This window comes from Berghia stephanieae, chromosome 3 (genome assembly GCF_034508935.2).
Source record: "Berghia stephanieae isolate SIO BIC M18660-M18661 chromosome 3, UCSD_Bste_1.3, whole genome shotgun sequence".
NCBI classification, from domain to species: domain Eukaryota; kingdom Metazoa; phylum Mollusca; class Gastropoda; order Nudibranchia; family Aeolidiidae; genus Berghia; species Berghia stephanieae.
This window is the reverse complement of record NC_088362.1, coordinates 10,029,393-10,055,153: the sequence shown is the minus strand read 5'-3', so window position 1 is coordinate 10,055,153 and position 25,761 is coordinate 10,029,393. Positions and strand designations below refer to the sequence as shown.

General features: G+C 37.1%; 1 protein-coding gene across 1 annotated transcript in view; it reads left to right on the top strand.

Moving 5' to 3' along the window:
* Nucleotides 1–8,946: 8,946 nt before the first annotated feature.
* Nucleotides 8,947–25,761, top strand: part of LOC144969151 (uncharacterized) — a 25,764-nt gene continuing 8,949 nt past the window's right edge. The window contains exon 1 of the mRNA XM_078908259.1: nt 8,947–10,374. Within this exon, the coding sequence (XP_078764385.1) occupies nt 8,947–10,374 (1,428 nt within the window). The remainder of the gene's footprint in view (nt 10,375–25,761) is intronic.

The following is a 25,761-nucleotide window of genomic DNA, read 5'->3' as shown; positions in this document are numbered from 1 at the left end:
ATTAAACATCGAACAAAAAACGGGAGGATCGGGGGGAAAGGGGGAAGAAATATTATAATATTATATTGAAAAATGTCTTAAGCTGCTGTTTTTTTTTAATGTAAAATATTATTCCACCTCAACCAGCGGTTTTAGGTTGTGAATTCTACAACGTTGGTCAAAATAACCGAAGGTTCTTAACAGCGGCAGATAAAAATAAATAATTTAAAAACTAAATCTCAAGAGCAATATGGACACTTTATTTAACTCACTCAATCCTAGACATTTTGATGCTTTTTGATGCTTTTTGATGCTTTTTGATGCTTTTTGATGCTTTTTGATGCTTCTTGATGCTTTTTGATGCTTTTTGATGCTTTTTGATGCTTTTTGATGCTTTTTGATGCTTTTCAAATTTGGAAAAAAAATGTATTATAGATTAGCATGTACCTATCAAAATAGTTTTATTCAACTACCATTATTAACATGCAAAAACTAAAAAAAAAACATTAGCTTCTAAAATTTGTCTCAGAAAAAATGCAATAAATAGGCATGGGATAAAAGTAACCCTAGTAAACTACGGAAAAAGTCGGTGTTAGGGTTGAGTGAGTTTAGGGAACGTTATATAATATACGATTCTTACACTCTTGCCTTTTGGAATTCCGGACGTGTTCCCAGCCGCTGCACGAGCTTGCGAATGCGCGTTGGGAACAAAGTTCGAATCCAAAACGCAAGAGTGTAAGAAATCATTTATTCTACCCCTCTATCGATTCCTAGTTCAGCATCTTTAAATAAAAGACATCTTCAAAAATATTCAAATGATATCTACTTCTTTTTATAGAATCTGATTTTTTGTGAAATTTGCTCTTGATAATATGACGTCACAAATTATCATTGAAAACATGATATCATTACGCGTTACTATTTAGGGAGAGGGGGTGGAATAATACAATTTACTGTACTCATTAAGATCCGTAAGGTCAAGGTCAAAATTAAGGTCCGATCATTATGTTCAAGCCTATTCTCTAAATAAACATTTGAGTCACGAATGATAGAATTGCCCTTAATTTTTTTTAAAAAGGTGTTCAGGTTTCACGTAGCTATATCACTCTGTAAAAATAGTTTTATACTTCTTAGATTTGTAAGTTATTGGATTCAATAGCCTGATGTCACGTCGCCCAGCAACGGCGGCCATCGTGGTACTAGACAAAGAAAATCTGTACTTTTTATTCTTCATGCTGACTAGAACTTTTCATATGTCTTGTGATCAGAATGTGTAAAAGTCAAAACATGATCAGATTTATAATGGGTTTTTTTCCCTCTGGATACGCTTTTAAGATAGTCGGAGAAATATTTCATAAGGCGTCCGCCATTGTTCCGATAGTTTAGAGCCAGTTACTAAGTTACCATGCGCCATTACGAGGGAAGTGACGTCACGACTGTTGATGCGTATTCAAAAATTTAACATTGGCTGTTCGGAGCAATGGTGACCCCCAACCCTATTTTTTTAAAAGAATGGATAAACATAAGACACATCTGAAAGCTAAAGGTGCCTAAATGAGCCAATAAGATGGAGAGAAAATTATAGTGAGTATATGTAGCTCGTATAAAAGGGAACAATACATAATAAAACAACGTTTCGGCCCTTGGCCTTTGTCAGGAGACAAACAACAAAACGCAAAGATATAAGGTTAAACATAGTCTCATTTTGTCAAATGTGGAAACAATACTAATGTATGGAGAGGGTTTTGGATGTGGATGCAAGAAGAGCGGCAAGAGAAGGGAGAAGGGGATAAATTAGGGTGTGTGTGTGTGTGTGTGTGTGTGTGTGTGTGTGTATGTGTGTGAGAGAGAGGGGGAGAGAGTAGAAGAATTTGAAAAAATAAGAAAGTACATTAATTAAAATTTCCCGAAGATTGATACGACAGAGAGGGGATTGGATTCATGTGAGGGATATAAAAGTGCGTCTATGGAAGTGGAGAGAGAGAGAGAGAGAGAGAGAGAGAGAGAGAGAGAGAGAGAGAGAGAGAGAGAAAGAGAGAGAGAGAGAGAAGGGGGGGGGGTAAGAAAACTTGTTTATTTACCATCGTCGTCTGCAGTATATCAACATAGACATATTTTTCAGCTGTAAAGAGGAACGGTCTACGTATTCCTCGACACTGCATAAACAGTGATAACGTTGCTTTTAAATGTGACAAATTAAGGGGCATACTCTGGTGAAAGATATAAATCTGAAAATAGTGTGTATGAAGCAGTGTCAGACAAAATAAATAAACAAAATAAAATTGACTTTATTCATCCCATAGGGGAAATTTGTCTCTAGGGTCTATTCCGAGAGAAGACTGGAATAACACAGGCGTAAGCCGCAGTGCAGCGCCGCAAACTGAGCTAGGGCGAGGTGACTTGTTCAAGACCACACAACGTAGCGGGTATTCGAACTCGGTACCTTTCGGGTACGATGCAAAGACCGTACCACTGAGCCACGCTGTCCCACGTAGAGAGAAAAACATGAGGACAGCCCCCCTCCCCCCCCCCACACCCTTATCAAAAAAATATTTTTAATTTTAATTTTTTTTTTTTAATGATTTTTAAAAATCATCCTGCATCGAAAACCATCGCAAAAATTCAATCTGCATCGAAGGCCGTTTGTTGCTATTTATCGGGATGTTACTTTATTTTTTTGTGTGTATTTTTTTTCTGCTTTATCTCGTATTGTTTCACAACGACGTACACATATTTTACAGGTCTGATATCTAGACGTTATTATGGCCCCGTTTTAACATTGTTGTTGTAAAGGACACTATTTTGAGTTGGTTTGAGAGTATTTTCATAACAACAACGAGATCCTAACAATTTAGGTTGTCAGTCCTGCAAATGGGAGGCCTTCCGAAAGCTCCTACATCCCCAGTATTCTTTGTTTTTCATAATGTTCCAGTAGGGGGTTTGGGAGGGGGGGGGGAACTTTTTTAAATTAAAGTTTCCCCCCTCCCAAACTCCCTACTAGAACATTTTAAAAAACAAGGAATACTGCGGATGTAGGAGCTTTCGGAAGGCCTCCCCTGCAAATAAGTTCTCGGCGTTTCATAAACATATTTCACATTAAAAAACTGATGTTCCTAAATTTTGATTATTTTTAACTTACGTCTTTTTTTTTTTTTTTGGAGTATTTGCCTGAACTCCAATTTTTCCTTTAATCTAAGAGAGTAGGCGGTCCTCCATTAATTTTTAGTTCCATTGTACGGGATATTTTACAATAATAAGATTTACTTCATTTGAAGACAAGACTAAACTATTAAATCATCCTTAGAAAAAAAAAGCTTCATCGATTTTCCAAACTATTATTTTTGTTATTGTGATGGCTGCGGAGGTGGTGGTGGTTGTGGTGGTTGTGGTGGTGGTGGTTGTCGTCGTGGTGGTGGTGGTGGTGGTGGTGGTGGTGGTGGTGGTGGTGGTGGTGGTGGCGTTGTTGCTGATGTTGTTATTGTTGTTGTAATGAATGGTTGTGGTGGTGATTGATATTTTCATTCATCATCATTATCGTCATAATCAAAAGTATCAAGGCAACATCTGCTTGTACTGCCGTCCTATGAAAAAACACTTTTTAAAACTTTTAGCTAGAAAACTCGGCCACCAAATATCAAATATCGATCGATAAATTTGACCCCATCTCGTCAAAAACTCTTAAACCCGGGAGTTCGACCCAGGTTTGAGAGCTTTCAACAAGACGAGGGTCATTTTTAATTATCGATATTTGAAGGGCGTGTTTTCTGGCAAAATTAAACCCAAAAGAATAATAACAATAATAATAATAAAAACGTTTTGTTTTTTTTTTTATTTTCCCAGGCCGACATACTCTTAATAGTTATAACATCTATATCTCGTGATTGAATGTCGTGCTTGTGATTGAAAACATTGTGCATTGTATTTATTTCAAATTTCAAAGTACAAATTTTGTAACCCATTTTTTCCGCTTGTAATAATAATATGCGGATAATATAGTCCTTTGATATGACACTCCGCTTCCGGATCCGAAGGCCCTTGGTTCGAGTCTTGCTATGGGCAGGGGCATAGTTGAGTCCTTGGAAAAGGCTGTTTACTCACATTCTCTCACCGTAATCAGGTGTAAAATAAGTACCTGGCCGTTAACACTTGGTCTTTGTCGGGGGAAAAAAATGTTTAACATCGCCGGATAGGCGTGATGTCTCGTACCACATGTTAAGTTATGCTCTTATAGATAGTATGCGTTGGTCTAAGAAGCTCACAACATTGCCATCCGGAAGTATGACGGACCAACACACAAAAACACTGTAAAACCTTGAAATTTTATGGTCTGGATAATACAATTTAGTGAGAATTACTCATATACGAGGATGGCAAAATACAATAACAAAGACCAGAGCGACGTCAACTTCATACCACCATATAAATATATACAGAGACAGCGATATATGGAGACGGGAAACTAATGAATGGAAACGGGGTTTTAATAGCAGGAGATGCGTGTCTATGTCTGATCGGTAAACATCCTCTCGCTTATAATGTTTATATTTAATAAAATTTGATTCAATAGTCTGATGTCACGTCGCCCAGCAATGGCGGCCATCGTGGTTCTAAACAAAGAAAATCTGTACTTTATATACAGAACTTTCATAGAAATTTTATAGAACGTTTCATATGTCTTGTGATCAGAATGTGTAAAAGTCAAAACATGATCAGATTTAGAATGTTTTTTTCCCTCTGGAAACGCTTTTATGCTCGTCGGAGAAATATTTCATAAGGGCGTCCGCCATTGTTCCTATAGGTTAGAGCCAGTTATTAAGTTACCATGCGTCATTACGAGCGAGGGACGTGGCGACTGTTGAAGCGTAATGGAATTTGGCACAGGTTTTCGCATCTTTCTACATTAGTTGGGGTATTTATTCTCACTAAATCCTCTCAGACTTTAAACTCTTTGTGTATTTGAGCGATTGATATAGCGGGTGGAAATGATGTCTATTTTATTCAAGCACATAGCAGCAATTGGATTCAATAGTCTGATGTCACGTCGCCCAGCAACGGCGGCCATCGTAGTTCTAAACAAAGAAAATCGGTACTTTTTATTCTTCATGCTTGCTAGAACTTTTCATATATCTTTTGATCAGAATGCATTATAGTCAAAACAAGATCATATTTATGTTTTTCTCCTCTGGATACACGTTTATGCTCGTCGGAGAAATATTTCATAAGGGCCATTGGTCTGATAGTTTAGAGCCAGTTACTAAGTTACCACGCATCATTACGAGGGAAGTAGCGTTACAGCTGTGGAAGCGTATTGGAATTTGGCACAGGTTTTTGCATCTTTAGACATTCAGTTGGGAGATTTCTTCTCACTAAATTCTCTCAGACTTTAAACTCTTTGTGTATTTGAGCGATTGTTATATAGATAGTATGCGCTTGGCTAAGAAGCTCATAACATTGCCATCCGGAAGTATAACGGATCAACACACAAAACTGTGTGTAACCATGAACGTTTATAGTCAGGTTAATATAGTTTAGTGAGAATTACTCACAAACGCGGATGGCAAAAAAAAACAATAACAAAGACCCGAATGACGTCAACTTCGAACTATCTATACGGACAGAAATGATGTGTATTTTCTTCAAGCACATAGCATCAGTTCTCAAATGCTATGTTTACCGACTTGACCTTGAACCCCTACAAACGGAAGGAGACCCTAAGTTGTATGTCTCCATATTTCTCAATTGAGTCTCCGGTATACTATAGATAGAATGAAGTTGACGTCACTCAGGTCTTTGTTATTGTTTTTGTTTTTGTTTTTGTTTGTTTGTTTGTTTGTTTTTGGCCATAAATGTTTATGAGTAATTCTCACAAAACTGTATTAGCCAGATATGTTCCCATCCACCGTGAGCCCATCATTATGTCCGTTAGAATGAAACTGTAACACGATTTCTTTATTTAACAAATTATATTTTGCTGTTTGCTGGAGAATAACGATTATGATTATGATTATTATTATTATTATTATTATTATCATTATCATTATTATTATTATTATTATTATTATTATTATTATTATTATTATTATTATTATATTATTATTATTATTATTATTATTATTATTATTATTATATGAAAGATACATTGAATCATACAAGGTGGATCCTTTCAGTGAAGAAACCCTAGAACTGGGTGAAGAACTCACATCAATGATAGCCGATGAAAGATCAGAAAGACGGAAGGAATTAATAACCTCCACCAATATGACCCTAAACAGCAAAAAGGCCTGGACTACAATTTCAAAACTGAATAATGACAAAAATACCCAGACAAGAGTGGCTGCAGTAACACCTGACAAAGTAGCACACCAGCTTCTACTGAATGGGAAACCAGCAAAGAAAGCAGGTGGCCAACTAAAAGCCCTGAAACGTGAAATGGACAAAGCCCTCAAGGATAGTGAAGATCATTTTGACTCTTTTACCCTGGAGGAGCTACTAGAGGCCTTGTCCCATCTGAAGGCAGGAAAAGCATCTGGACTGGATGGAATCACAACTGAGATGATTCAACACTTTGGCCCGAGAACCCTATCCTGGCTATTGGACTTCTTCAATGTATGCGCAAGGACAAACAGGCTGCCAAGTGCATGGAGGAAAGCAAGAATAGTCGCACTACTGAAACCGGGGAAAGATCCAAAATCCAAGAAAAGCTATCGCCCGATCTCCCTCCTGTACATCACATACAAGCTATTTGAGCGAATGGTCATGTCCCGCATGTCACCCCGTCTAGACGAACAACTGTCTCCAGACCAGACTCGATTCCGACCAGGACGGTCAACATCTTAACCTTACACAATTCATAGAAGATGGGTTATAGACAAAACAGGTCACTGGCACAGTCTTCGTCGATCTCACTGCAGCCTATGACACAGTGAATCACAAGATCCTACTCTTCAAAGTGGCTAAAATTATAAAGAATAAGCAAATTGTAAATATCATCCAGTCACTTCTCGAAAACAGGCGCTTCTTTGTTGAAATGGATGGCCGGAAGAGCAGGTGGCGCACCCAGAAGAATGGTCTTCCCCAAGGATCAGTGCTGGCTCCAACACTTTTCAACATATATACAAATGATCAGCCTGAGTTCCCAAATATCCGCCGATTCATATATGCTGATGACCTATGCCTCGCAACACAGGATGAGTCCTTCCAACCAATCGAGAGCAGACTGACAAATGCCCTAGACACCCTCACAAAGTACTACACTAAAAACTCGCTGAACGCCAACCCAGGGAAAACACAAGTGTGTGCATTTCACCTCAACAACCACCAAGCCCACAAAAAACTTAACATCAAGTGGAATGGCCAGACATTAGAGTACAACTACCACCCAGTGTACCTCGGAGTGACGCTTGATCGGACTCTGTCCTTCAGAGAACACGTGAGGAAGACCAAGGCAAAAGTGTCCACGCGTAATGCCCTCCTTGGAAAGCTGACAAACATAAACTGGGGAACTGACCCTAAAACATTAAGGACCTCAGCATTGGCCCTCAGCTACTCAACTGCGGAGTACTGCTCAGCTGTATGGGCCCGATCATGCCATGCCTCCAAGCTAGACCCCGAGCTCAACAACGCCTGCCGGATCGTAACGGGCCAGCTGAGAGCAACACCATTACCACTGGTCTACCGTGCAGCAGGAATAGCCCCACCACACATCCGGGGGAAACTCATGCCCAAATACAAAAATACAAACAGGAAATGGACCAGAGACACCCCCTTCATGACCACAATGGCCCCAAAAGCAGGCTCAAATCAAGGAAAAGCTTCCTCACAGTAAAGAGAGCCTTCACCCAGACCACTCAGCATTCTACCGCCTGGACAAATGGGTAGAATGGGACAAGACAGCAAACGATGCCCTCCAGCCCCCAACAGAAAAGCTCCCAGCAGGCACAGACCTCAAGAGAAAAGACTGGGTGGCGTTGAACAGAGCTAGAGCAAAGTTGGGAAACACCGCCACCGACCTCTTTAAATGGAAAATCTCACCGGGCACTGAATGCCCATGCGGTCACCCCAGACAGACCACGGACCACATCCTGTCCGAATGCTCGCTGGGACCTCACTGCACCAATGCTGACCTGAGGGAATGCAACCAGACTGCCCGGGACTGGCTGAATAAGGGTAGTGTGTAGTTCGCCTAACCGGCAGCCGTGTTGTTATTTCTCTCACGAATTGTGTGATTTTTATTGATTTCTAAAACAAAAGTCTGGAATATTTTTATACAGTCGTTTTAATAAAGTTTTATTCTACATTGTGATATATATTTCTCAGAAATTCATAAGAGGATTTTTAGATAAATTAACATTTTAGTGGTGTAGATCCTATTGTTTGAAGTATTGTACTAGCCATTTATTGTTTACACTTACGTTAAGATTTTTAGTCACGATGTGCCATATCTATTTTTATCCTTATTACGACAACATTTATTGGAACGACACAGAATCGTCTTGGTATAACGGTAAAAATAATAGCAGTAATAACCAGCGGCTACGACCAAGTCGTGGTGGTGTGCGGAAACGAAGAAAAATAAATATTCAAATAGGTCACAGACCACCGCCCTTTCATACTAATAGAGCACTCAAAGTACATAACACACAACGGTGCCCAAGGTCTCTGATCAACATACCAGTCAACGACACTCACAACAACATGCCAATAGTAAACGACACATCAACATATCAACAAAACAAAATGACAACACCTGATCATTTTGATGAGATGCAGGACTTAAGTAAACATAATGAGAACGTGGCTTGTGAAAATAAGACAATAACAACAAAGGGGGGAAGAAGGGTCAATATGAGGCCAAATGAAATAAAAAGAATCAATCACCAAATCAACTCATATCATAACACGCTTAAAATAGCAAACAGGCAAACTAACAGTGGCCGTAATGGTGAACCGAAAAACATGTTGAGAACTATGACCATAAACTTTCAAAGTTTAATTCCAAAACTACCGGAATTTTGGAAATTGATATCAGATATAAAACCAGACATAATCATAGGTACTGAAACATGGCTTCATTCCGAAATAAAGGACAATGAAATATTTCCACCAGAGACATATTTCAACGTTTTCAGGAAAGACCGAGAAGATAGGTATGGTGGGGTGCTGGTTGCAACAACAACAAACCTCTCAGTAGTAAAGCTTGACATTCAAACAAAATCAGAATCGGTGATCGTAAATATCAAAACAGAACAAGGCCTACTCACTGTGGGCGCTATGTATAGAACACCTTCAAACTCAACTATGGAACAAATGACTGAGATAACACGCTGTATTGATAGCCTAGACCCGAAAAATGTACTCTGGTTAAGCGGAGACCTGAACCTACCTGATATCAATTGGGAACAAGAAAAAATAATCAGTTACCAATATCCTTCATTTATAAACCAAGCATTTATTAACAAATTGCAAGAGTTTGGCCTGAGTCAAATAAACAAAAATCCAACAAGGGGTACAAATATCCTCGACTTATTTATCACAAATCGACCAAATTTAATTGTCAAGTGTACAACCATTCCAGGCATTAGTGACCATGACATTCTCATCACGGAAAGCACTATCAAAGCAAACAAAATCACAAAAAAATCACACCCTATTACTATTTGGAAAAAGGCAAATATCGCCGAAATGCGGACAGAAACACGTCTTTTTAGTGAAAACATAATTAATCAACATCTAGAAAGCACTGAGGATGTTTGGACTGCCATCAACGACCACCTAAACAAAATGATGACCAAACATGTACCAACGAAGAAAAGCTCAAGGAAATTTCACCAACCATGGATAAACACCACCGTCAAACGATTATCTAGACGGAAACAAAAGGCATGGAGCAGAGCGAGAAAGTCCAACAGTAAGAAAGACTGGTACAATTATGCCCGACTGAAAAAAGAAACACAAAAAGAGAGTAGAAAGGCCTATCATAATCATGTTAAGGAACTTGTTAGTGAAGACTCAAACAAAAAGCTCTGGAAATTTATAAAAAGTAGGAGGTGCGATTCGGTTGGTATAGCGCCCCTTGAGCATGATCGTGTATTATACTCTGATGCAAAGGAAAAAGCAGACATACTTAATAACCAATTCTGCTCTGTTTTTGCTTCAAAAGCTCATACCAAAATTACCACTCAACAACTACAAGGCGAAGAAAACGATTCCAACACTATGGCCGAAATCAATGTGACAGTAGAGGGCGTTTCCAAACTCCTCGCCACTCTAGATCCAAAGAAAGCATGTGGCCCAGACAAAATACCATCCCGTCTCTTAAAGATATTGAGTAACGAATTTGCACCTGCCCTCACACATTTGTTCAAACTCTCTCTTGAAATGGGAGACATACCAATTGTTTGGAAGCACGCTCTTGTCCAACCCATCTACAAGAAAGGTGATAGAAGCAGGGCTCAAAACTACCGTCCAATTTCATTAACCTGCATTTGCTACAAACTGTTGGAGCATATAGTGAGATCCTCAATAACTAAATATCTCGAAACTAACAGTATTTTTTGTGATGAACAGCACGGATTTAGGAAGCACCACTCATGTCAAACTCAACTTCTATCATTAACACATGATCTGTCAGCTGCTATTGATAAAGGTGGTCAAATTGATCTAGTACTACTGGACTTTGCCAAGGCCTTCGACAAGGTCCCTCACCATCGGTTAATCCAGAAATTGTATGACGTTGGTATCAGGAACAAAACCTTACAATGGATTGCAACTTTTCTGGACAATCGCACCCAACAAGTTCTTGTCGACGGCGAGACTTCCACTATCGGGATGGTGACATCGGGCGTACCTCAGGGCTCAGTCCTTGGGCCCGTCCTATTTTTAGTGTACATAAACGATCTTCCACAAGGTATAAGGTCAAAAGTGCGCCTCTTTGCTGACGACACAGCATTATATAATCAGATAAAAACAACAGACTACTGCAAAACACTAAATGACGATCTAGCTAAATTACAAGAATGGGAAACAATAAATCAAATGGAATTTAACGTATCAAAGTGCAATGTTCTAACCATCACAAATAAGAAAGCACCTATAACATTTGAATACCAACTTCATGGTCAAAACCTGGAACATGTAAAGACAGCAAAATACCTTGGCATTGAGTTTGCTAAAAACCTCAAATGGAATGACCACATATGTCACCTGGCTTCAAAGGCAAATCAAACAAGCGCTTACATCACCCGCAATTAAAAAAAAGATGCCCAATCACAACTCAAACCCTTGCTTTTAAAACTATTGTTAGACCAATTTTGGAGTATGGCAGCTCAATTTGGGACCCATATACAAAGAAAAACATCGACACCTTAGAAAACATCCAAAGAAAAACAGCAAGACGCATCACAAACACATTCGATCCTTTCTCAAGTGCGTCTGAAATATCACAACGGATTGGCCTTGAACCTCTGGAAAAGAGAAGAAAGATAGATAAACTTAGATTGCTCCACAAGATCTACTACAAAAATTCGTGCCTTAAACTTCCAAACGACATCAAAGATATCGGCACAAGAAATACGAGGGGACACACAGCAAGAGTAACCATCCCAACATCAAAAACAGACGCCCACATGTATTCGTTTTTCCCTTCCACTGCCCGACTATGGAATAGCCTCCCAGCTGAAGTGGCTGAAAACGGTTGCCAACATGCCTTCACGCGATTGCTGGAGTTCACAACGTGACTTTTTAATCTATGTGGTTTTAGTATTATGTGCAGAGTTTTAGCAAGTTTAAAATGTAAAACAATACAAACTGTGGAGTGATCCTCGACAATATTGGAGGTTTCCACAAGACGAAGAAGAAGAAGAAGAAGAAGAAGACTCACTGGCGCGACAAGATATGATGATGATGATGATGATAATGATGATGATGATGATGATGATGATGATTATTATTATTATTATTATTATTATTATTATTATTATTATTATTATTATTATTATTATTATTATTATTATTATTATTATTATTATTATTATTATTATTATTATTACCAGAAATGGAATATTCACATTATCAATGCTGATGGAAAGATGTATTGAAGTAAATAAAGATCTGTATATGTGTATCATCGCCTATTCAAAAGCCTTTGATAAAGTACAACACGAAAAACTATTCAAAATTCTATCATCCTTGGGCATTGATGGTAAAGATTTAAGAATATTACGGAACAAGAAGCAGCAGTGCGTGTTGACAACGAGCTAAGCAGTTTTACACCTATTAGAAGAGGAGTTAGGCAGGGGTGTGTTTTGTCTCCAGATTATTCAACCTCTATAGCGAAATGATATTAAGAGATATCGAACATAAGAAGGGGGTGTGTATTGGAGGAAGGAATGTAACAAATCTGAGGTATGCAGATGATACGGTTCTACTGGCAGAATCTGAACATGACCTACAAGAATTACTGGATGTTGTAGTCAGGAGTAGTGAAAATATGGGACTGGAACTGAATATATCTAAAACAGAATGTATGACGGTATCTAAAAATAATAACCCACCAGCCTGTGTAATAACAAGCAGAGGACAAACAATACAACAAGTTGAATGTTTCAAATATTTAGGCTTCAATGTAACATCCAATGGAAAATCAGATTGTGAAATAAAGAAAAGAATAGGTATGGCGAAGAATGCATTCAACCAGCTGCAAACAATTATGAAAAACAGGAATATTAGCATGAAAACAAAAATCAAGGTCCTGGATTGCTATGTACTGTCTGTGCTGCTATATGGTTGTGAGAGCTGGACCATAAACAAGACCATGGTTAAAAGACTGGAGGCGGCGGAAATGTGGTTTTACAGAAGAATGATGAGGGTGTCATGGGTGGAAAGGAAAAGAAATGAAGAAATTTTAGAAATAGCAAACAAAAAAAGATCACTGATAACAAAAATCATCAAACGCCAAATGGAATTTTTAGGACACATTATCCGCCACCCTGGTTTGGAAGTACTCGCCTTGACTGGAAAGATGAATGGAAAAAGAATAAGAGGAAGACAAAGAATAACTTATTTGAAAGGGATAAGAACTTGGACAGATGAAGCTGAGAAAGGTGGCGCTGCTTTAATAGAATTGGCAAGAGATAGATCAGCTTGGCGGAAGATGACCTCCGACGTCTGCTTCAGATATGGAACTACATGATGATGATGATGATGATGATGGTGATGATGATGATGATGATGATGATGATGATTATTATTATTATTATTATTATTATTATTATTATTATTATTATTATTATTATTATTATTATTATTATTATTATTATTATCATTATTATTATTTTATTATCATCATCATCATCATCATCATCATCATCATCATCATCATCATCATCATCATCATGATTATCATCATTATTATTCTCACTATCATCATTCTCTTCACCATCAGTATTATTATTCGGTATCGGAAGACAAGAACTTCCTTTAATTGTAAAATACTAACGAAAGAGTGAAAATGGAAAGGCTTCTTATGGGAACAAAACAGATGATTGTACTTTAATTGTAAGAAAATTGAAGTTTCATCAAAATAAGATTATAGGCGCAAAAAAAAAAAAAAGACTGGAGGAGGAATAATCATAAACATTATCTAATCTCGAAACGGGAAAAATGGTGAAAATAAGTTTTGGAAAATTGCTCTCCAATTATTTCCATTATGATGTTGACCCTAACGTAGAAAAAATAATAAAATCGTGAATTTTCCATCAAAACGCATGCATACAACGGATATGACAAATCGCATTCATTTCAAATGCGTTTGTTTTGGGGTTTTTTTTTTGGCTGAACTGAGACATTTTTGCGTCGCATATTATTTAAATCAAATTAAAGTTTGTTTTTTTAATCAGTTGCAATTATAAATCATACTTTAACTTAGAATTAGATTGGAATTAGAATATTTAAAATTTATTATAAACTAAAGCAACTAAAGTAATCTTTAATCAATAGATTTATGGCATGACGATTAATATTAAGGGTATTCAAGAGATTTTATCCTATTTGCCTAATACCATATTATGTTATGTTATGTTAAGCAAACAAAAAGTAAGATAAATGAATAAATAAATAAATCAGTAAATGAATAAATAAATAAATAAATAAATAAATAAATAAATAAATAAATAAATAAATAAATAAATAAATAAATGAATTTTAACAAGAAAAAATCAACAACAACAAAAAAACAAAGAAAAAGAAAAAAAAACGCTCACTTGCCTTCGTGAGCAACATATAGATGGAACGAAATTGACGTCACCCAGCTCGTTGTTATTGCTTTTAGAAAGCTATTTTCATGATTAGTTCTCTTTTAATTATATAAATCAGACTATAACGGTTTAGGGTTACAAATAGTTTTATGTGTTGATATGTTATTTCCTGCTGGCGGATTGTGTGAGTATTTTACCTAAACGCATAGCATCAATATATAATAAACAATCACACAATCGGTACCTTAAAAAGTGAATACGACTCATAAAAGATGGATGTTGTTTGAAATGTTGATAATATTATGCGATGATAATAAGTGTTATGATGAAGGTGCCGTTGACTACATCGTAGCAATGATGAGGCCATTGATGATAAGGATAGTAAGATAAGATAAGATAAGATAAGATAAGATATACTTTATTGATTCTTTTGTGGAAATTATAAACTTATGTAACTAATGAGCACGACAATGTTTGTGTTTCTATTGTTAGCTAATTTATGGACGCTCTTTGATCAGAGCTGCTACATGTAGATGACGACGACGACGACAACGACGACGATGATGTTGATGATGATGATGATGATGATGACGATGACGACGATGAATATAATGATAACAATGATGACAAAAATAATTACGCCTTCCGCAACAGGTTCCATAATATAGATATCTTATGCGATTGGCTAAAGAGTTCACAACATTGTCATCCGGAAATATAACGGGCCAACATACAAAGCAATGTGTAACCTTGAACTTTTATAGTCTGGATCAGACAGCTTAGTGAGAAGTAAATAAATGAATAAATGAGCTTTTATATAGCGCAATATCCACTAAACGTGCTCAAAGCGCTTTATAAGGGGTCCCTGGCCAAAAGCAGCACTTAACACGTAGGACGAGACATGACGCCGGTTAGGCGATATTACAATTTTTCGGACAGAGACAACGCTGTTAACGGTCAGGTAATCATTTTACACCTGAGTACGGTGAGAGAATGGGAGTAAAGAGTCTTTTCCAAGGACATAACTATGCGCCGAGCGAGGCTCGAACCCAGGACCTTTCGATCCGAAAGCGAGTGTCATACCACTAGACCACATAGCCGCACTCATGACGTGGCTGGCAAAGAACAATAACAAAGACCTGAGTGACGTCAACTTCGTTCTATTATCGATAAATCATCAAACAAGATGTCTGATGTCAACAGGAATCACACCATGTCGTTCAGGGTGGAAAAAATATGGGTTAATAATCTTACCAAAGAAAAACTGAAAGTGCCTACAGCGTGACTCGAACCGTGGACATCGTAAACTTAAAGCCTGACACTGACCAAAAATGCCAGTCTTTTGCCACAAAAGAAAACAAATCGTGAGTTGTATTCCATAGTTCAACCATTGAAATAACTTGATTCCATGAGCTCTACTAACGACAACTCACTAGACGGTGCAAAAAAACAAATAATGACGTAAAACTGCCAGTCCTTTTGGATTTCAGTGTCAGGCTATAGATAGTATGCAGATGACGTCACTCAGGCCTTTGTTATTGTTTTTGCCATCCGCATTTGTGAGTTGTTCTCACTAAACTGTATTAACCAGACTATAAAAGTTCATGGTTACACAGAGTTTGTGTGTTGGTCCGTTATACTTCCGGATGGCAATGTTGTGAACTCCTTGGCCAAGCGCATTCTATCTATAGATGGTTCGAAGATGACGTCACTCAGGCCTTTGTTATTGTTTTTGCCATCCGCGTGTGCGAGTTGTTCTCATTAAACTGTATAAACCAGACTATAAAAGTTCATGGATACACACAGTTTTATGTGTTGGTCCGTTATACTTCCGGATGGCAATGTTTTGAGCGTCTTAGCCAAGCGCATACTATCTATATATAAAAAGCTCAATCTTAAGCTGAAAAGAGTATGGCCAGTGCCAAGCGCATACTATCTATAACATAACGATGGCTACGCTCGAACCCGGGACTTTTCGTGTCACAGTACAAAGCCTCAACCATCGGCCATTTCGCACCCCCCCCCCCCCCTCTCTCACCAAACAACTCTTGACAATGATGATGCTGATAATCATGACAATGGTAACACTGAATACAATGATAATGGTGAAGTGTGGCTATGTGGTCTTGTGATATGACACTCGCTTTCGGATCGGAAGGTCCTGGGTTCGAGCCTCGCTCGGCGCATAGTTGAGTCCTTGGAGAAGGCTCTTTACTCACATTCTCTCACCGTAATCAGGTGTAAAATGAGAACCTGGCCGTTAACAGCGTTATCTCTGTCCGAAAAAATTATAACATCGTCTAACAGGCGTCATGTCCCGTCCTAAATGTTAAATGTTGCTGTTAGCCAGGGACCCCTTGTAAAGCGCTTTGAGCACATTTAGTGGATATTGCGCTATATAAAAGCTCAATAAAAAAAAATTAAATAAAAAGACGATGACGGTGATTGCGATGACAAAGCCGATGATAGCTGACATAAACTCAACTGCATATGTCGGATTGGTGGGTTAAATTTGACGTACACAAATACTCTTCAATAGTCGTAACGTCACTTCCTTCCCAATGACGCATGGTAACTTAGTAACACTGGCTCTTAACTATCGAACAATGGCGGACGCCCGTATGAAATATTTCTCCGGCGAGCATAAAAGCGTGTCCAGAGGGAAAAAGACCCATAAATTTGATCATGTTTTTACTTTTACACATTCTGATCACAAGGCATATGAAAAGGGAATGAAAAGTTCTAGCCAGCATGAAGAACAAAGAGTAATGATTTTCTTTGTTTAGAACCAAGATGGCCGCCGACTACTGAATCCTATTTGACTGATAACCCAATTCATTATGGGCCTATTATTGTTGTCATGTGGAAATCACAAAAAAATGACGTAAAATATTGTTCAATAAAACAAGGTTAAAATAGGCCCATAATTGCGTTCGGGTGTCAGACCTGCACATATGTAGCTACACGTCGGTTAAATTCAATAGGAGGAACAAAATTGACGCTCTCTATTATAAATTTTAAGACAGCTATTTTAATGATTAGTTCTCATTAAATTATATCAGTCAAACTACAAACGTTCAAGGTTACATATTATAGTCTTGTAAGTTGGTACGTTCTATCCGGTTGGCGGATGCTATGACTTATTTTGGCTAAACCCATATTATCAATAAACGTTCAAGGTTACAAATAAATGTGTGTGTGTTGGTAAGTTATATCCGGCTGGCGGATGTTGTGAACATTTTTGCTAAACGCTTGCATAAATACAAATTCATTTTACTAACAATGTAAAATTATACAATATCACCCACCTGAATTGGATTCAGTAGTCTGATGTCACGCCGCAAGGCAACGGCGGCCATCTTGGTTCTAAACAAAGAAAATCATTATTTTTTTATTCTTTATGCTCGCTAGAACTTTTCATATGTCTTGTGACCAGAATGTGTTAAAGTCAAAACATGATCAATGTGGGTTTTTTTTTCCTCTGGATACGCTTTTATGCTCGCCGGGGAAATATTTCATACGGGTGTCCGCCATTGTTCCGATAGTTTAGAGCCAGTGTTACTAAGTTACCATGCGTCATTAGGAAGGAAGTGACGTTAAGGCTGTTGAAGAGTATTCCTTTGACTTAAAATGGAGAACAGTGCTCGAGAGGTCCAGCGATTTCGGCTGGTTGGAATGTATTGATTAGGTATTTTCTTGTAGTAGTAGTAGTAGTAGTAGTAGTAGTAGTAGTAGTAGTAGTAGTAGTAGTAGTAGTAGTAGTAGTAGTTGTTGTTGTAGTAGTAGTAGTAATAGTAGTAATAGTAGTAGTAGTAGTAGTAGTAGTAGTAGTAGTAGTAGTAGTAGTAGTAGTAGTAGTAGTAGTAGTAGTAGTAGTAGTAGTAGTAGTAGTAGTAGTAGTAGTAGTAGTAGTAGTAGTAGTAGTAGTAGTAGTAGTAGTAGAGGGAGGAGGAGGAGGAGGAGGAGGAGGAGGTAGAGGAGGAGGAGTACTAGTAGTAGTTGTTTTTGTTTTTGTGTTTTTGTGGTGGCGGTAGTGATTGTGGTGGTGGTGGTGATGGTGGTGGTGGTGGTGGTGGTGTTAATGGTGGTGAAAATGGTAGCAGCAGTAATAATATATAGTTAGTGCTGTCGTTTTTGCTCTTGTTGTGGGATAATGCAATAAAATTATAACCCTATTTCTTTCGCTTGGTAGACCATTTTGATAAAGCGCAACACTAACACAAAGTAATTTCAACCAGTTTTTAATATGATCTTGCCAACAATATGCAGCGGGGACACCAGTTTTGACTAGTAAAGGGGAAAATAATACAATAATATAGAAGGAACGAAATTGACATCACTCCGTTATACTTATCCATTTATCTATTTCTTTTATCTTATATAGACGTCTAATCGGATTCCTTTCGCATTTTTCTATTCCATTTATGTTTTATTTTTGTTGTTGTTATTGTTGTTGTTGTTGTTGTTAAGGGTGTTGTTGACAGCGTGTCCTTCACTTACACTGCCATGGCTTCTTCTTCTTGTTGTTGCTGCAGGTGTTGGTGTTTGTTGTTGTTGTTGTTGTTATTGTCGTCGTCTGTGTTAACCCTCTACTTCCCAACCATAGGAAAATCGTCACATTCGTTACGATCCAACCAGCACTTTTTTTATCATTCGGATTTCTTTTGTAAATCACACAATTTAATGTAAAATGTTTTATTATAGCTATTTAAAACGTGACACTGTGTTGTAGAGGTCATTCTGCTGATCAATATTATGCATAGAATGTATTTGTTCCTTTTCTGTTTGAATAAGAAGAAAAACATATTTTTGCGTTTGGTGGGTGTCGAATTTTGGGGGAAATTTTGAGATTGGCTGGTACGGAAAGGGTTAAGATGTATTGTTGTAGTTTGACAGGATGTCTGTCCTTCCCCTTCCAGAGCCATCGCGTCTTGTTGTCAAATCATCCATCTAACAATCACATTGCTATCTAATAGTTTTGTTTACTACAACTGCTGAATGGAGTTAGTATTCCCCACCATCATCATTATTAGCAGTCAGCCCACTGCCTGCATTGATTGATTCATTATTTAACATCAGCATGAAAAACAAAAGGAGAAAGAAATTCTAAAGTTCCCCCCTGTATTATTTTCCAATAGGAATGTGATTTTCTTTTGTCATTTCAGAAATATCACTCGTCGTGTCAACAACGGTGTTATCTTGGAGTGAACAATAATTTTAATTCAATTATATTATGCTGAGATTATATAGAATTTGAGTTAGAATAAACTGCAGTGAGGAAGGTGAATGTCGTTTGTTTTTTGTTTTCAAGTTTAATAGTTTAATTTTTCTGATTATGATCATTTTATTTAAAAAACTCAATACTTTTTTTTACAATCTGGTCCTTAACAATTTAAAACCATCCTGATTCGGTTGCTCACATATTATCATTTTTAAGCTACATACAAAACAAAAACCTGGTAAGTTGTTTTATTATATTTTTCCAAAAATTTCTAGAGATGTCTATGTCTACCCACTCATCTCTATTATATTATTTTGCCAATAAGTCATCGACCACCCACTGTTGTTTTTTAACCAGTTAGTGACAAAACAATTTTGTTCTTATTTGGTTAGAAAAACTTTCACTTTAAAATATTATAGGAATGAAGTCATGCCACTCAGCTCTTTGCTATTGTTTATATAACGCCACTTCGATGATTAAAATTAAAATTAGAATTAAAATTGAACTTTATATCCACTAAATGTGCTCAAAGAGCTTTACAAGGGGTCCCTGATCAACAGCAACATTTAACATGTAGGACGAGACATGACACATGTTAGGCGATATTACAATTTTTCGGACACAGACAAAGCTGTTAACGGCCAGGTACTCATTTTATACATGAATACAGTGAGAGAATGTGAGTAAAGAACCTTCTCCAAGGACTCAACTAAGCGCCGAGCGCGAGGCTCGAACCCTGGACTTTCCGATCCGAAAGCGAGTGGTATACCACAAGATCACATAGCCGGATGATTAGTTTTCATTGAAATATATCGATCAAACTATAAGTGGTTATGCTTACATCAGCTGTGTTTATTGGTATGTTTCAGCTGGTGGGCAGATGTGAATATTTTACATACACGCATAACATCAATATCGATATAGTAAAATGTCCCCAATTTACAAAATATCTTAAACGCGACACTCTATGAAGTTTCGGGTTGAAAATTTTAGACAAATTGGAAGTCGCAGAAATCTTTCGATATATAATCATTTAAAAGTTTATAGATCAAAATTGGGGAAAAATGTTTTGTAAATAAGCTGCAAATATGATTAGCATTGTTTTCAGATAACGACAAGAACTGAGAAAGGGGTGGCTCGATCTGTAAAGCATTCGATATACTCGCAATTGAATTCAATAGTCTGATGTCACGTAAGCCCAGCATCAAGCAGCTTGGTTCTAGACAAAGAAAATCGGTACTTTTTATTCCTCCTGCTGGCTAAAACTTTTTCACATGTCATGTGATCACAATGTAAAAAAGTCAAAACATGATCAGATTTATAATGTTTTACTACTCTAGATACACTTTTATGCTCGTTGGAGAAGTATTTCATAAGGGCGTCCGCCATTGTTCTGAGAATTTAGAACCAGTTACTAAGTTACTATGCGTCATTACGAGGGAAGTGACGTCACGACTGTTGAAGCCTATTGGACATTCTAAATGTATTCGATTTTTTTCCTTGCCCTGTGCATTAAACAATTATTGTATGGGCAGAAAGTTCTCTCTTTTCGAAAGAGGCAGACTTCTTTCCGCTATGAGAAACGGGATAAACCGCGACTCCACGTAGATAGAACGAAGATGACGTCACTCGGGTCTTTGTTATTGTATTTTGCCATCCACGTTTATGAGTACTTCTCACTAAACTGTAAGAAACAGACTATAAACGTTCATGGTTACAAAAAGTTTTTGTGTTCGTCCGTTGTACTTCCGGATGGCAATTTTTTGAGCTTCTTAGCCAAGCGCATACTATCTATTGGGTGTCATTATAGATAGTTCGAAGATGACGTCACTCAGGTCTTTATTATTGTTTTTTGCCATCCGCGTTCATGAGTAATGCTCACTGAACTGTATTAACCCGACTATAAACGTTCATGGATACACACAGCTTTGTGTGTTGATCCGTTATACTTCCGGATGGCAATGTTATGAGCTTCTTAGCCAATCGCATACTATCTATAATTTGGTTTTTGCACGGCCAAGTGAGTTGTCGTTAGTTGAGCTCATGGAAACAAGTGGTCCCATTGGTTGAACTATTGAATACAACTCACGATTTGTTTTCTTTTGTGGCAAAAGACTGGCATTTTGACGTCATTTTTTGGTCAGTGTCAGCGTGGCCTTCGTTATGTTATAGCCTGACACTGAAATCCAAAAGGACTGGCAGTTTGACGTCACTATTTGGTTTTTGCACGGCCTGGTGAGTTGTCGTTAGTAGTGCTCATGGAAACAAGTCATTTCATTGGTTGAACTATTGAATTCAACTCACGATTTGTTTTCTTTTGTTGCAAAAGACTGGCATTTTGACGTCATTTTTGGTCAGTATCAGGCCATAACCTTACGAAGGCCACGGTGTCTGGCTATAACTTTACGCTGGCGACGCTTGATGCCCTCCATCCGTGATCCCGTTAGCCGGCTTTCACCTCTTTTTCTTTCCACCATTCCGTCAAAAATGTCTTTTATTATTGAATGATGACGTCTTATGCCGCGAGAATATTTCAATTTTCTTGTCTTTTTTTTAGTGCTGTTTATTAGATTTCTTCTAACGTGTAAAATAGAACCAACTTCTTGATTCTGTCCAACTACTTTACCTCAACGACGACAGGTCCAGACATCTGGAAAGCCTTTATTTTATTTTCTAAATTTCTCTGGAAGTCCATCATCTGAAACAAAAAAAATATAATAAAAAGAATTGGAAGAAAATTTGTTTTTGGTTGATGATTTTTATATTTAATAATGATACTATAAGAAAAAATGGAGAGACAGAAGGATTATTATATAATAGGCCAAAGACGAAAACATCGAGATGATGCTGATATTTTGCATTACAATACCATTACCTTCCCCTCTAATCAATAGGGGAAAAATGTGTGGTGTAAAAAACCTGATTCCTGTTTCATCGCAAGTGTAGAACCGCTCTTCCGAAAGACTCGATACATCCCTTGTGTAATTTATCTCCTGGTGTGAGAGTGACAGTATCTTATTGTCCAGTCTAATTATATTCTGGTCATAAATGAAGAACATCCATCCTCGCTCTTTTACGTCCCATAATCATAAGAATCTGCCTATGGATAGTTCGAAGGTCATTGTTATTGTTTTTTGCCATCCTCTTTTATGAGTAATGATCACTGAACTGTTTTAACCCGATTATAAATGTTCATGGATTCACACAGTTTTGTGTGTTGGTCCGTTATACTTCCGGATGGCAATGTTATGAGCTTCTTAGCCAAGCGCATACTATCTATGTTCTGGTCATAAATGAAGATCGTCCATCCTCGCTCTTTTACGTCCCATAATCATAAGAATCTGCCTCTATACATAAGGCTACTAAAATAGTTATGCTACATTTATGTAACCTATTCGTTATTAGTGCTCCAAAGAACAGGTTAGATACACACACTCCTAAGGGTTTAGGAACCAAAAGAGTAGAGGGTTTGATGCCATGACTTTTCTTCTATTTTTAATGTCCTTTTTACTTTCACGACGACAAACAAAAGGGAAAACCCGTTGCGATAATATATTATAGCCTGACACTAGAACCCTCTAGATAGTATGTGCTTGGCTAAGAAGTTCACAACATTGCCATCCGGAAGTATAATGGACAAACACACAAAACTATGTGTAACCTTGAACGTTTATAGTCAGGTTAATACAGTTCAGTGAGCATTACTCATAAACGGATGGCAAAAAACAATAACAAAGACCTGAGTGACGTCATCTTCGAACTATCTATAGATAGCATGCGCTTGGCAAAGAAGTTCACAACATTGCCATCCGGAAGTATAACTGGCCAACGCACAAAACTGTGTGTAATCATGATCGTTTATAGTCTGATTAATACAGTTTAGTGAGAATTACTCATAATTGCGGATGGCAAAAAACAATAACAAAGGCAGGAGTGACGTCATCTTCGTTATATCTATAGGACCTACAGTTTGACGTCATTTTAAAGGGTTGTGCAGTGTCTAGTGAGTTGTCGTTAGTAGAGCTCAAGGAAACAAGTGATTCCATTGGTTGACCTATTGAATACAACTCACGATTTGTCTTTTGTGACCAAAGACTCGTCTTTTGAGGTCACTTTTGGTCAGTGTCAAGCTATAAGTTAACGATGGCTATGGATAAACCGGTCTCTCTGAGATATTTAATGAACGATGACAGCTATCTATCTATCTATCTATCTATCTATCTATCTATCTATCTATATATCTATCTATCTATCTATCTATCTATCTATCTATCTATCTATCTATCTATCTATCTATCTATCTATCTATCTGTCTATCTATCTATCTATCTATCTATCTATCTATCTATATATATATCTATCTATCTATCTATATATAAATATATATATATATATATATATATATATATATATATATATATATATATCGAATTATCCATCTTTCTATCTACCTATCGATCTATCCACCTATGCATCTATCTATCAACCAATATATCTTTTTATATATCTATCCATTTTTCTATCTCTGTATATCTATCCATCGTTTTGTCTTATCGCTACTCTCCTCCAACACCCACGCATAAAATTGAATGTCTGTCCCAAGGAAATTCGATTAACAAAAGATTAACTTCACTGTCAAATTAATCACGAACAACAGACGGTTTCATTGTTTTGTTTTGATTTTGAGTTGAACCATATCGCAAGTAACAATCATGATAATAATAATTATCATAATAATAATAATAATGATCCTACGCCCACTACTCCACAGACAATGAAAATCGTTACTATGCGGTGGGTGTTGCTATCGACCAGCTAGAAAATCAATATTGAGATGCCGTGAGCGAGACACGCGTACAGACGGAAACATCGCGGACCTATGACTGTGTGATTTGCGGAAGAAATAAATAAATAGACAAGGAATGAGGAGCAGTATGTTGCCAGATTAATTTTTAACGAAAAATGCCAAACAATTTGTATGAAAATGAAATGCCAAATTGTATTTTAAAATGCCAAATTTCAGAGCATCTCGTTTTTTTTTAATGCACTTAAAAGTTGAAAAAAATCTTGATTTCTTAAGCGGCTGCTATGAGCTTGTGTTAATTTTTAAATCACCTCGTCCTGCTAACTGAAGCGTGAAAATTTAATTTCTTTTACGAAATTTGAATTTATTTGTAATTTATAAGACAATGTAATATTTCTAAAATGCCAATAAATGCATCTTTCATCTTTTCATTCCAAATGGCATTTTTAAAAACGCCAAGCTTTTGGAATTTTGCGTTAAAAACGCCAAATTGGCAACCCTCTTGCGACCAGTTGTCAGATAATCTTTGAGAAGATACCAAACGTATCACAAGATTGTTTAGAAAATGAAACAGTATCAAAAAACAAAATTATGACATACCACATTTAATCTGTACTGGGTGGAAATGAATTAGAATCTATATCTAATTCTATGGTCAAAGTTATGAAATTCAGTTTACATATTTTATTGAGGACAATAGCGGTAGATTTTTTTTAAGTGATAAAAATCACTCTTTAGCAACAAAAATATTTTACCCCGACCTAAGACTAGTTGGTGACAAGTCACAATATCTTCCCTCTGCGCGATGTTAATACTCTCTCTCTCTCTCTCTCTCTCTCTCTCTCTCTCTCTCTCTCTCTCTCTCTCTCTGCCACGTGACGTCTTGAATGTAAGCCTAGGACGTTATGTAAAACAAAAGAAAGTTAAACGTGAAAAGTTGTCAATTTTCACGACAATAAAAACAAACAAATATATGAATAAATTAAGAAATGATAAATAAGTAAATACAATCAAATTAAAAATGCCAAATTATCTTTCGATATTAAAATACCTCTTAAATATAGACATTGGCATTGACAATCAATTTCAAACTGGAAAACCACGTAATAAATTGTAAAAGACGAAATTTTATTAAGCCCGAGGCCGAAGAGAGAAGATGAGATAGGATGGGAGAAAGGAATTAATGGAAACAACGAAAACAATAGGGCATAAGCTGGGAGAAAAGAATGGGAAACAACGAAAAAAAAATGGGGGATATTAAGTACGAATCTGCAGTGATATTAAACTGTGATCGATTTTATGATAGATATACGCATAGATGACGTAAAAGCCCTCATAAATATAGTCCATAAACCGTTGTAATGATGATAAGCAATGGCCCATTATAACAGTTCTATTCGCGAACAGCCTATAATAAGGGAACAGAATATAGTAGTTAGAATCGATATTCTACAATATGTGACTAAAATCCTTTTACCGTTATTTTCACCAGTAAAAGTAATAGG